At 36.4% G+C, this 12,498-nt stretch overlaps 1 protein-coding gene across 2 annotated transcripts in view; it reads right to left on the reverse strand.

Moving 5' to 3' along the window:
* The window catches only part of Adamts3 (ADAM metallopeptidase with thrombospondin type 1 motif 3), a 227,419-nt gene that overhangs the window by 24,062 nt on the left and 190,859 nt on the right, over positions 1-12,498 (reverse strand). For both annotated transcript variants that reach the window (XM_076864583.2, XM_076864582.2), the window contains exons 7-14: positions 10,850-11,006; positions 9,962-10,067; positions 9,428-9,571; positions 8,916-9,048; positions 6,559-6,672; positions 3,768-3,913; positions 2,536-2,711; positions 1,171-1,304 (exon numbers count right to left, since the gene is read on the reverse strand). In XM_076864583.2, the coding sequence (XP_076720698.2) occupies positions 1,171-1,304; positions 2,536-2,711; positions 3,768-3,913; positions 6,559-6,672; positions 8,916-9,048; positions 9,428-9,571; positions 9,962-10,067; positions 10,850-11,006 (1,110 nt within the window). The remainder of the gene's footprint in view (positions 1-1,170; positions 1,305-2,535; positions 2,712-3,767; positions 3,914-6,558; positions 6,673-8,915; positions 9,049-9,427; positions 9,572-9,961; positions 10,068-10,849; positions 11,007-12,498) is intronic.

The following is a 12,498-nucleotide window of genomic DNA, read 5'->3' on the forward strand; positions in this document are numbered from 1 at the left end:
TATAGAAGCACAGAATGGACTAAGACATTTACTTTCAAGAACAGTTTAGTTTAACTATGAGGCATCTGCACACTGGAGACTTAATAAATATTTTGGTTTTATTGAAGTAATAAGGAAATGATGTTAGAAGCAGTGTTTTGGTTGACAAGGATAATTTCATATTAATTTAACTGAGCACCTGAACTTTTTTTTTTTTTAAAAGAGATTGAACTGGGCTTGGTGGCACACTCCTGTAATCCCAGCACTTTGGGAGGCTGAGGCAGGAGGATTGCAAGATTGAAGCCACCACTGGCAATTTAGTGAGACACGTGTCTCAAAATAAAATAAGGATGGGGATCTAGCTCAGTGGTAAAGTACCTACAATTTCAATCCCAAATACCACAAAAAGAGAGATAAAGAGAGATTAAATGGAATAAAAATAATTTTGTTTTTTGTTTGTTTCTATACATTTTGTTCTCATGTGGAATTCAATGTTTAAGCTTCAGATCAATTAGAAAGTGAAAGAGGGAGAAAGAAATATTGTATTATCTTTTGTTTCTTTCTTTTCTTTTCTTTGTTCTTTTCTTTTTTTCTTTTTCTTTTTTTTTTTTTTTTTGGATAATGGAGATTGAACCCAGGGTTGCTTATCCAGAGAGAAACATCCCTAGCCCTTTTTATTTTTTATTTTGAGAGAGGGTCTCACTAAGTTGCTTAGGGCCTTGCTAAGTTGCTGAACTTATGATTCTCCTGCCTCAGCCTGCTGGGTCACTGAGATTACAAGTATGTGCCACCATGCCCAGTTGTATTATCTTGTAAACAAATAATAAAAAAATAAACTTAATATTGGATTTTTAAAAAATCTTAGATATTAATGTCAGACGCTCCTAGTAAAATACTTAAAGCAAATGCATTGTTCCCTCTTGTATTCTCAGCCTAGAAGCATTCATTATTTAGAAAAGGCACTTGGCTGAAAATTAGAAAAATTATTTAACTCCTAATTCTACCAGTGTCCAAGGATTGATTTCAGTAGGTATAATTTCTCCCCGAATTATTTATGTACTGAACTTTAAACAGGCTAACTTCCCAGATAAGTATCAGCTGAAAACAGTTTATATGCTTATGAATAACATCACTATTACATAGTATCACATGGTACCATAGGAAACTTTTGAGATAGCAAGTGCAACTCACCACACACTCTCCTCGTACGCATATGCTGTATGGGTCCTTGTAAGAACAGCGAGTTCCGTCGTGTACCAGCTGTTTCATGTAAACAACATCTCCAGTCTCTCTAGACTGACAGTAAAGGTGGCATCTTTTCTTGGCTGCATAAGGAGGGGGGAATAAAATCAACTATTTACATAAAACAGAATATGTGAAGAGTATAGTTTATTTTTAAAATATCAAGTTTCAATATGGGTTCCTGAAAACAAAACAAGTACTACATAAATACATAAAATTCAGAGCAGGAGAAAAGTAAAAACATGCCAATATGCATATTTGGCATATTTATTTTAGTGTGATTTATGATTTGTCTGAGCGTGAACGGGGACTCCACTAATATTTGAGCAGGAACGACAGGTATACACTGAGACTGGCCCAGGCAAACCAGGCTGAATAGCCATCCTAGATTTCAACATAGATCTTCAATAAACTTTAATTCAAATTTTGTTTAAGCAATGTTCAGAACTCTGAAAGGGTTTCCTTTTAGTCTGACCCAATCAGTTAATATAGTTTCTGCCTCTTATAGAATCTCATTAATTAAACATAATTTATGTGACTAACTTCATAAAATAAACAAAAATAATACATTTGTTCTAAATGCATCACAACTTTCAATTCCTATATGCATTCACCTTTCTTTTGAAAGAGTTCTAAACTGAATCCAGTAGTACATCATGTCACATGATAAGCATCTTTTTTAAATCACTGAAATAAGAAATATATTTAGTCAATAATTCAAGTGTAATTAGAATAGTTTTAAATAACTAGTTTTTTTTAATATCTTTATTTTATTTTTTTTAATGTGGTGCTGAGGATGGAATCCAGCGCCCCCTGCATGCTAGGTGAGTACTCTTCAACTGGGCCACAACCCCAGCCCCTTAAATAACTGGTTTATAGTACAAAAGTTCAAGGTTATAAAGCACCTTTTGTTATTAAATAATGGTCTTTTCCCTTATGTCCTGCCTGATTCAACTGTAAAAAGAACTATATTTTTCTCTAGATATTCTGAAAAGAAAGATCACACCAAGCTAGAAGCATTTCTTAGTAGAAAGATTTGAGTTAAATCAGGAAATTCAGCATCTCTCCCTGGCATCACTTCCCATTGGCCATTTCACTGGGGATCAGGATAGTGCTATTTTCCAGGACCTTCCTTCCTCTCTAGAGAAAGAGAACTTAAGCCTTGTCCTTGGAAACACAGAAGGCCTTGCCCTTAGAAGCACCACGTTTCCTAAGTTACCAAGTCAGGATCAAGAGTCTAAGGGGTTGGTGTTGGCAAAGCTTAAACTCTGAAGTGACCATCCACACAGCAGGAAAGGGTGGGACTGTACTCACAGTCAGGATGTTCATATGGCAACCAGTGGTGTTTGGTATTCTGGTATTCAAAGTGGGAGTTACGCTGCTGGCACTGCTGCGCTCTGAAGTCCTCAAAGTGTTTTTGGCATTCTTCTGTATTACAAAGCTGATACTCAAAATTAACACCAGGACAATCCTGACCACCATTGATGGGCCTAAAGAAAAGACAACATTTCAAAAGGCCGTTTGGCTTCGGTCCAACTTGAGGCTTGCAGAAACAGGGCTTAAGGGCAGAAAGCCAGAACTTCCAAGATGCCAGCACAAAGTGGATGAACTCATACTTTCTAATTCCAGTCCCTTCCCAAAGCACCCTTCTCTCCCTGCTGCAGGGTAAAACACCCCAAAACTCAAATCAGCTTTTTAAGCAGTATATTTCAAATCCTGGGCAAAAGTGTATTGAAGAAACTGAAAGCGTATATACAGATACAAAAAAGTTTTATTGTCTTCCATATATAAAACATGTGGCTGTAACTCAAACTTTGATCACAGTTCTCTGTCTCCATCTCCTCTTATGTAAAATGAAAAAGTAATACTATCTTCCACAGAACAAAGTTATCTGGATTAAATAAGATAACGTATTTAAAGCACTTAGGCTAGACTCTGGCTCATATCGAACCCTAGCTGTTTTTATTATTGGCATTTTGGTTGTTTTTGTTTCTTTTCCTACACAACCATCATTTCTTCCCATGCACACAGGCATGTGGCACCTGATAGTCTTTATCAAAGACATGCTCAAAGATATCCTGCGGCCAGAAATAAAAAGAGGGAGCTGCCTAGATGCTAAATTGTAGACCAAGAAGAATATAATATTCAATAATTACATTATTCTTTTTCTTTAGAAAATAAAGTTTGCTGAGCATACAATAGGGACTCAGGATAAACTTATAGTTCCTTGGCTGTCCCTCACCATCTTTCTATTGCCTTACTCTGAAGCAACTACACCTACCCGTGGTGAATGAGTCCTTAATATTCTCAAACATCAATTTCTTTAAAAATCTCTAATCTTCATTCCTGCTCCTCATCTTCATCCTTGACTACTCTCCATAAGATTGATAAATGACCATTATCCAAAAGTGACACTGGTTTAGGAACTGTGAACAATGTTTTTATGTCCTATATTTTTCATTCACTTCATGAAAAAGAATATTAATCACATGACAGAATTTTCTAGTCTATTCAAAAATAACAAGAATTATAGGGATTATACTTACATGGGATTATTGCACTGGCGGGTTCGGAAACGAACACCAGTTCCACACGTCCGCGAACAGGAGCCAAATTTTGTCCATGATCCCCAATTACCGTCTTGTTTTTGTTGATTAGCATTCTTCCACATGCAATGACCCTTATAGCACCACTCAGGAAGATGACAAAAGGCAATTATGAAAATCATGCAGACATTGAAGCTGAAGTTATTCAAGAACCCCTATTTGAAGATTTTCATTTCTTTCTTTCTTTTTTCTTCCATGTAGGGATGCCTTTAAGATATCCAAAAGCAATTACACCTTCCCAAGATACCCTAACAGAGGGGAACTTAGAGGGGAACTTAGACTTGAATTTTTTAAGTATAAAGTTAAAATGAAAACTAATACAACATCCATCCAGACAAGTTTTTAAATGATATAGTCACCAGAGACTATCAGGCACCAATAATTTTCTGGGCACCCACCTTGCCCAGTTGATACTATTCCACCCTTTATCTCTTGCTACCTACCATCATCTCAAGGTATGAAAATATACATCTGGACTTAAAAAATAAATAACATAACATACCCAAAATCATGATATTTGGCTTTCAAGGCACTTTTTTCTTTTTCTTTTTTTTGGTATCAGTGATTGAACCCAGGGGTGCTAACCACTAAGTCACATCCCCAGATCCTTCTATTTTGAGGCAAAGTCTCACTCAAGTTGCTCAGGGCCTCACTAAGCTGCTAAAGCTGGCCTTGAATTTGCTATCCTCCTGCCTCAGCTTCTGGAGTCACTGGGATTACAGGTATGCGCCACCATATCCTGCTCCGCTTTCAAAGCACTTTTAATAAATAAACAATAAAATTTCAGACTTTTATAAGTAAATTTTATAAAATTTTAATTCACAAATTGTTCTGAAAAAAAAATATAGGTGATATAAATATATTCTCCTTTTAAATGAGGAAAAGGCCCAGAATGTTCATGAGTAGTTGAAGGTCATCTGACCAAGAAGCGAACAGTGGGACTACTAAAACTCTCATACCAGAGCACCGTGCATATGGTGCCCAGAGTACAGAAGATGGTCAAAGGGCATTACTTTCTTTTACAACATTTTAATCTGCTTTTTCATACTATATATAATAAGTGTCTGTCTAAACTTTTGTAGATTTAATTACAATACAGTTATATTTAGAGGAGTTGGATGTTAAGAGTTGATTAAATAATAGTTTTAATAAAACAAAAATTAATTAACTCATTATTGCTCTTGATTTTAGTCAAAAGTCTGAGATAATGAATTTTTCCAAAGCCAAATACTATAAATAATGTTATTTGGCATCATGCCTAACATAATGCAGGTATTTGTAATGATGGGTTTTATTATTATGCATGATTCTCATCACAAGTACAGTTTATACACATCTGAAGTCAACTTTTAAAAGAACTCAAAGCTGTGTTAATCTTCTTTGCCAGCTTTTGGTCCTGTCTACAATCTCTTATTTCTAAACTAGTCAGAGCTCTTCAACTTGAGTTTTTAACATGCCTTTATTTTGGGATCTCTGCCCTTATGAGTAGCATAGCTTGGTCTGCCGCCAGTATCTGAGCATTCAGTCCTGACTACACAATTTGAGATTTAAAACCTCTGGGCATCTTTCCCCAAGGAGCGAGGCCAAATCTTCTGTATAAATTCACATTACTTTATTTCTGGGCAACTTTCACAAGGAATGGGATGCCAGCAAGTAAATCAAATCCCACTAGCAGGGGGCCAGAGATGCTGCAGAGCTGTTTCCTCCCATTCTATCTGTAGTGGGCTGAATGGTGGTCTCAAAGATGACGGATTCTAGTCCCTAGACTTGTAAATGTGAACTTATTTGGAAAAAGGGTCTTTGCAAATGTGATTAAATTAAGGATCTCATTTGGGGAGATTATTCTGCATTACTCAGTGGGTCCCAAATGCCATTACTTATAACACAGGGGGACAAGGAGAGATTTCACACAGAAGCAGAGACTGCAGAAGGAGTAGTGAGCCACAAATCAGGAATGTGGATGGAAACAGGAAGTTGGAAGAGGCAAGGGACAGATTCTCCCTTGGAGCTTTTGGAGGGAGTATGACCCTGCCCACCCACTCATTTAAGTTCAGGGAAGCTGATTTTGGACTTCTGGCATTCAGAACTCTGAGAAAATAGATTTCTGATGTTTTAGGTTACCAAGCGTAGGGCAATTTATTATAGCAGTCACAGGAAACCAGCACATTATCATACTGTATGTTATGGCTTAGATATTAGGTGTCCCCATTGTATAAGACAATTCAAGAAAGTTTTGAAGTGAAATGAGAGTTTTGACCTAATCAATGCATTAATCTGTTGGTATGGATTAACTGGGTGGTAACTCTAGGCAAGCTAGGCTGTAGCTGGAGGAGGTGGGTCAATGGGTGGGCTTTTGGGGTATATCCTTGGTGAGAGAAGAAGGCTCCCTCTGCTTCCTAGTTCCATGTCCTGATACACTTTCTTCCACCACACTCTTTTGCCATGGTGTTCTGCCTTACCTTGGACCCAGAGCAATGGAGTTAGCCATCTATGGACTGAGACCTCTGAAACCAGGAGCCCTAAATAAACTTTTTCTCCTCTAAGTTGTTCTTGTCATGTCTGCCGGTCACAGCAGTGAAAAAGCTGACTAAAACATTGCATTTCCATAACAAAACCTCAGGTACTATGGTTTCCATGAAAATGACAGCACAGCTATGTTTATCATTTGCCAGACTTAAAAATTACCACTCAACATATCATAAATCTGCATTGTATAGATAGATATACTCACTTTTCCAGCAGCACATTCAGTCCCATCAAGTGGGGGTCCCTTTTTAGTCTTACAAAAGTAGGGGTTATCAGGATGGCTGCACCACAGCTGTTTACACGGGTCAAAGGTTCGGAACTGGAGGAGAGAATCAAACTCTCAGTGAAGTCTCAGATGGCAACACAGACACCAATGAAATGTTCTACAGTTTCTTCATGTCATGTCTTTTGTATTTCTTGATTTTAAGTCAAGTAGTGCAACATGTTAAGAAAAACACTGCATAAGAATTCCAAGTAGAGAATACTTTTATTTTGCTTTTCTAAAATAGCAATGATAAACAATGATTTATTTGGGATTCTCTGCTAGACTTTTAGTTTTTCTGCATGTCATTTATACTTTCTGATCTTCAAACAGACAATTTTGGAATTTTAAAATGTGTTAGTAATTGTGCACATTTCAAATATGAAATCTTATTATAACCTTTGGCAGTTCTCAAGCTATCAAAATGCCTTCTCTTTATTCCTGTAGTTATGAACTAGTTACAGATACATATGTTCATTCTTTGCTCATCTCTTCATTTTTCTCTTTAAATGTAACTATTTTACTATATTTTTTATAGAGTTTTAAAAATTTTTACATAGTTTTTATATCTATTCCCTATACTGCTAATTACCCACATACAGCCTTATGGTCATAGATTTTTTTTTGTTTGTTTTAATCCTTGATTACTTAATGCAGAAATTGTACTTTTACATGACATTGAGCCAAAGGTTTAGAATTCTAAGGTCTAAAACATTAATGGAGGTAAGTAGAAGCTCACAGTGTATTATTTATAGGCAGGTTAAATGGCTGTATATGCAATATTACAAACAGCAAATCAATTTTTTTCATTACCCAAAATACATTTTTTCTTGCTCTGTTTATTCCAACATTAAAAAAGGCTTTCATTCAGTATGGAGATTCCTCAGAAAACTTGGAATGGAACCACTATTTGACCCAGCTAATGCAACTCCTTTGTTTATACCCAAAGGATTTAAAATCAGCATACTACAGTGACACAGCCACATCAATGTTTATAGCAGTTCAACTCACAATAGCAAAACTATGGAACCAACCTAGATGTCCTTCAACAGATGAATGGATAAAGATGTGGCATAAACACACAATGGAATATTATTCAGCCTTAAAGAAATTATGTCATTTGCATGGTAAATGGATGGAACTGAAGAATATCATGACAAGTGAAATAAGCCAAACCCAAAAAAACAAAGCCCGAATGTTTTCTCTAATAAGTGGATGCTGATTCATAATGGGGTGGGGGGGGTGGAGAAAAGGACTGAGGATTGTGCAGAGGGGAGTGAGGGAAGGGGAGAGGGTATGGGGATGAGAAGGACAGTGGAATGAAATGGATATTATTACCCTATATTCATGTATGATTATACTACCAGTGTGACTCTGCACCATGTTCAGCCAGAGGAAGGAGAGGTTGTGCTCCATTTCTACATAAAGTGTCAAAGTGCATTCTACTGTCATGTATAACTAATTAGAACAAATTAAAAATTAAAAAAGGCTTTCCTTTTTTTTTCTTTCCTTAAATGAACTACTAAAGATCAACACGGTCTGATGAAACATACCCCTAAACTGAATAGTTATGCAGAAGACTGGTTGTAAAGGATTCCACTGTGCATTTACTATGTACCTGCATTATGCTAAACACTTTAATTACATCATCACATTTAAACTCACTTCAACCCTATGAGATAAATACTGTCATGATCTACATTTTAAACATAAGGAAACTAAGCCAGAGGGATTAAATAATATGCTCAAGGTAAGACGTTGAGTAAGTGTCAGAACTAGAAACCAACCCATCCAGTCTTCCCATGACACCCATATCCTGATGCCCATACCATACCAACAGAATTTCATGTAATAGAACACCATAACCCTTCCCTGTGGTCACTAACACAGAATACTGGCTGTCAAGACAAATAAAAGCCATGTATCCAAGGCTTAGGAGTCATCTCTGAAGGTCAAATATACTAAGGAGGAAAAGAACATAAAGATTTGGAGCCTGAGAACCTTGGTTCAAAGTTCAGCTCCTTTATTTCCCAGATGTGTGTCTTGAGCAAGTTGCTTAACTTCTGTAGGTCTTGGCTCTTTCTTCTGTAGAAGTATATCAACTCCCTTCTAGTCTTTCACGAGGATTAAGTAAGGCAGTATACTTAAAATATTTGATTTTACCATCTAACAATATAGTAAGCACAAGGTAACTGGTAGAGATTCTTATACTTGCACCAGTGAGTTTGTAAATTTCACCAAAAAGAGCTACATGAATAGATTTCAAGATGCAAAAACTAAATTAACTATGGGTAACGTACCGCAGTGCACATTTTGTAACCAACACCAAAATCAAAACGGCATTGCTCATCCATAGAGTAATTTATTCCAGGAAGTTCTGGGAGTTTGGGCCAATCATGTTCAAAAGGGTCATCAAGGAGACAATCATAGGAACTGCAGGAAGGAAAATGTTACAGGTAGTTAAAGGGCAGTTTTTAATACCTTCACTAAAGAGTGCAGATTATGTAATATATACAGGAATCACAACCATTCTCTTCCAATCCTCAACTCAACTTTGTCCATTTGCTGAAGATTCTATAAAGACTTTAGTAAAAGAAAATCATAATGCACTTAAGTTCTAGGCTTATGGCTGAAAAATTGTGATTACATTATGCAATCATCACAGCAAAGCCTCTGAATCATAAGAAAATGTTGATTACTGACAACAATATGCATTTACTGGGAATTTTGTTATGATCAAGGTCCTAAGAGTCAATTTCATGTTTGGAGGTTACAGCATAAATGCTCTCATGACATGAAGCAGGACACATACTGGATGTATCTTTTCAATTCTTGACCACTGCATCGGGACCAGTGGTAACGATGAAATGCCGCTTGTACCAAGGGAGCCATGACACTGCCCATAGCAGTTTCGTCCCCACACCTGTTGCCTTGTCCATCATGCTCCATTCCCAACCTAGAACACAAAGGAGATCTCATGGGTGAGAGTCAATGGGGTTATGGCTTTTGTTTATTTTTTGTTTTGACAATAAGTACTGGGAAAGATGTATTTTATAAGTCAACATGGCTCCCTCGTGGAAGCCATAGGCAGTGAAATTGAGAGCAATCTGACAAAAATGCCTCTCTTATTCCATAGCTATGAAAAGTTCAGCAGTGCCTCTTCAAGAGAGAGTCACTCATTGAGTTTCAGTGCATGACCTTCCCCCCAGTTTTCAGCTCCTCACACTTGGCAAGGGATGAGAATTGCATGCTGGCATGTATTCTGCCCCAAGTGTGAACAATACTGGGAGAAGCAAAGAAAAGATCTTTTTTTTTTTTTTCTTTATAGCTGTCAACAGTGACTTACACATGGCCAGTTTCATGGGCTACTACAAAAGCAGATGAAAAACCATCCTCATGATTCAGGGTACAACTTCTCACTGGATGACACATGCCCGTGACTGGAGCATATCCTGTAGAGAATAACAATTACTTTTATTTTCATTTTATGAGAAAACCCATTAAGAATTACTACTGGACCTTTGCCTAGAGGGAAAAAAATAAAAAAGCTTTTCAGCAAACAGGGGCAGCATTATTTCCCAGCTAGCAGTATGTGCCACATTCTCTTGGGAAAACCACAGGTAATGGTCTCTAAAAAGATTCATTGGTTCTGTATTCTCTCCTTTCATAAGAAAAAAACCAAAACAACAACAACAACAACAACAAAATTGCCTGGGGTTACCATTCTGTTCTGCCCACCAGTTAAGCCTTGTCTTTCTGTTTTAGTAAATAGTCCTCCCTATCATGGTACTGATGAAGGGAGCCAGAAATTCCATCAATGTTGAAAAGAAAATCATCAGTCTGCTTTTTCCAAAGTCTGCATCAGAATTTATTAGATAAATGGAAGCTGACTTTGGAAGAAAGCTCTTTGACAGCAGTCATTTCTCATGGCATCTCTTTTCTCATTCCAAACAGTCAGTGGACATCACACTGCATTTTACAGTATCCTCTCCATACCCCAAATGCACAACCATTATTTTAAAGGCAAGTATAATTTATTATGGTATTTAAGCAGCATCTAACATTGTGAATTCCAACGAAGTCACTGAAAGCAATAGAAAGAAAATGCATACTTGGCTGATGCATGGTGGAAAGTGCTGATGGAGAGCTGAACATTTGAACAGACTGCCCAACTTAGGATTACTCTTGAAAAGTCATGCCCTTAAGTTTTCCTTCTATATATTAATGGCAATACCTTGCATTCCAGCAGGTCCAAAGTCTTGCCTGGTTAAGAAAATTGCATGATCATGGTGCTCAGAGTGGTTGGGATCAGATTTTTGTTGTTGGCAAGCCCAGCGACACACATTCTCTAAGCTCCTGGATGGGTTTCCCCTTTCTATGAGACTGATGGACTAAGAGAAACAGTATGTTAAAGACACATATAACATTTTCCCAAAGGCTTTCTTTAATAACTTTTTCTAAAGTTGAAACTGGGATTATAATACTTAAGTAACAATTTAATGTTATTTGGGGCTTTAGATACCTGCCTTGGTTTGGGAATTCTAAATGCCCAGGAAAGATATCTTGATGATAATCAATACTACCTGTGTTAAAGTTAATGGAGTCCATTTATGGGAATGTCTGATACTGGGATTTGCTATTGTGAGCAAACTCAATATTAATCATTTGGGTAAGAATTTCAGAAGTCCAAAATATTTCCTGGCTCTGTTTAGATTTTAAATTTCATAGATATTAAGAACAAAAATATTAGAAAAGATTCTGCCAGGAAGTTTTTCCCCAGAGATATGAAAGTAAAAAATTTTAATTAAAATTTTTGTGATTTTTTTTGGGGGGGTAGGGAATTAATCAATGTGCAGGAAGAATAGAAGTTCTTCCATAAGCTGTCAAGTCTGTTAAAATCTTCATTTATAGGGGGAAAGTCAAATTATATTAACCTCACACTAAAAACAACAGTTATTTAGAATGTTACCACTATCGCTTTATGGTGGAGAGTTAAAAGTTCAGGGGGAAAAGGGCCCATCGTTCAAGAACCTGGGAGCTGCACTCCCAGACTGTTTCTGTATGGAATGAGAAACTGAAATTGAAACCGCAAATAAGTCCCTACTTGGCTGACAGACTGAGAGTTTTGTTAAATTTCAGCAAATGTTATTATCAGTGTTTACATTCTTAATAGAATTAGCTAGATTTGTTGTATGCTAATCACATATTTCTCCGAATAAATGACTTAACAACCAACAGAAGGCTATTAACATTTCCAGCTGGAATTAACTTGTGTTCCTCAGTAGTAACACAAAGTAGGTCAGGTTATGCAAGAAACAAAAGGTCAGTGACACCCTATCATCAGACAAAGCTAAGAGGATTCTAAATATATAATTAAATGCAAATATGTGTGTTTTTCCTGTTTCCTAAATGCACAAATTCAACAATATTTCATAACTGGGAAGATTAATTATGGGAGAGATACATGGAATTTTAAACATCCAGAAAATTGACCAGTTGGTTGCTTCCTGTATGTTTCCTTGTCAAAGGGAAACACTTTTAAAATCTATTTTATTATTTTCAAGAGACATATCTAGTATCATTTTGAAGCCAGTTAAAGTCAGTTATCTTATATGAAATGCCTACATGTACATTTTGACCCAATTTTTTGTTTTCAAAGGATTAAAACTCTTTTAAATAAAAAAATCACTATACTTTTAAGTAGAAAGATATATGTATTAAATATTATTTAACAAAACAAGAAGACACAATTTCTGTCTTTTTCATTCACTGATATATTCAAACAGCTAGAAAAGTGCCACATAGTAGGAACTCAATAGAGACATTTTGAATGAATACATGAATCACAAACTTGATGATAAACAAAGCTAAAAAAATTCTCTT

The sequence above is a fragment of the Callospermophilus lateralis genome, chromosome 8 (assembly GCF_048772815.1).
Source record: "Callospermophilus lateralis isolate mCalLat2 chromosome 8, mCalLat2.hap1, whole genome shotgun sequence".
In the NCBI taxonomy this organism is placed as follows: Eukaryota; Metazoa; Chordata; class Mammalia; order Rodentia; family Sciuridae; genus Callospermophilus; species Callospermophilus lateralis.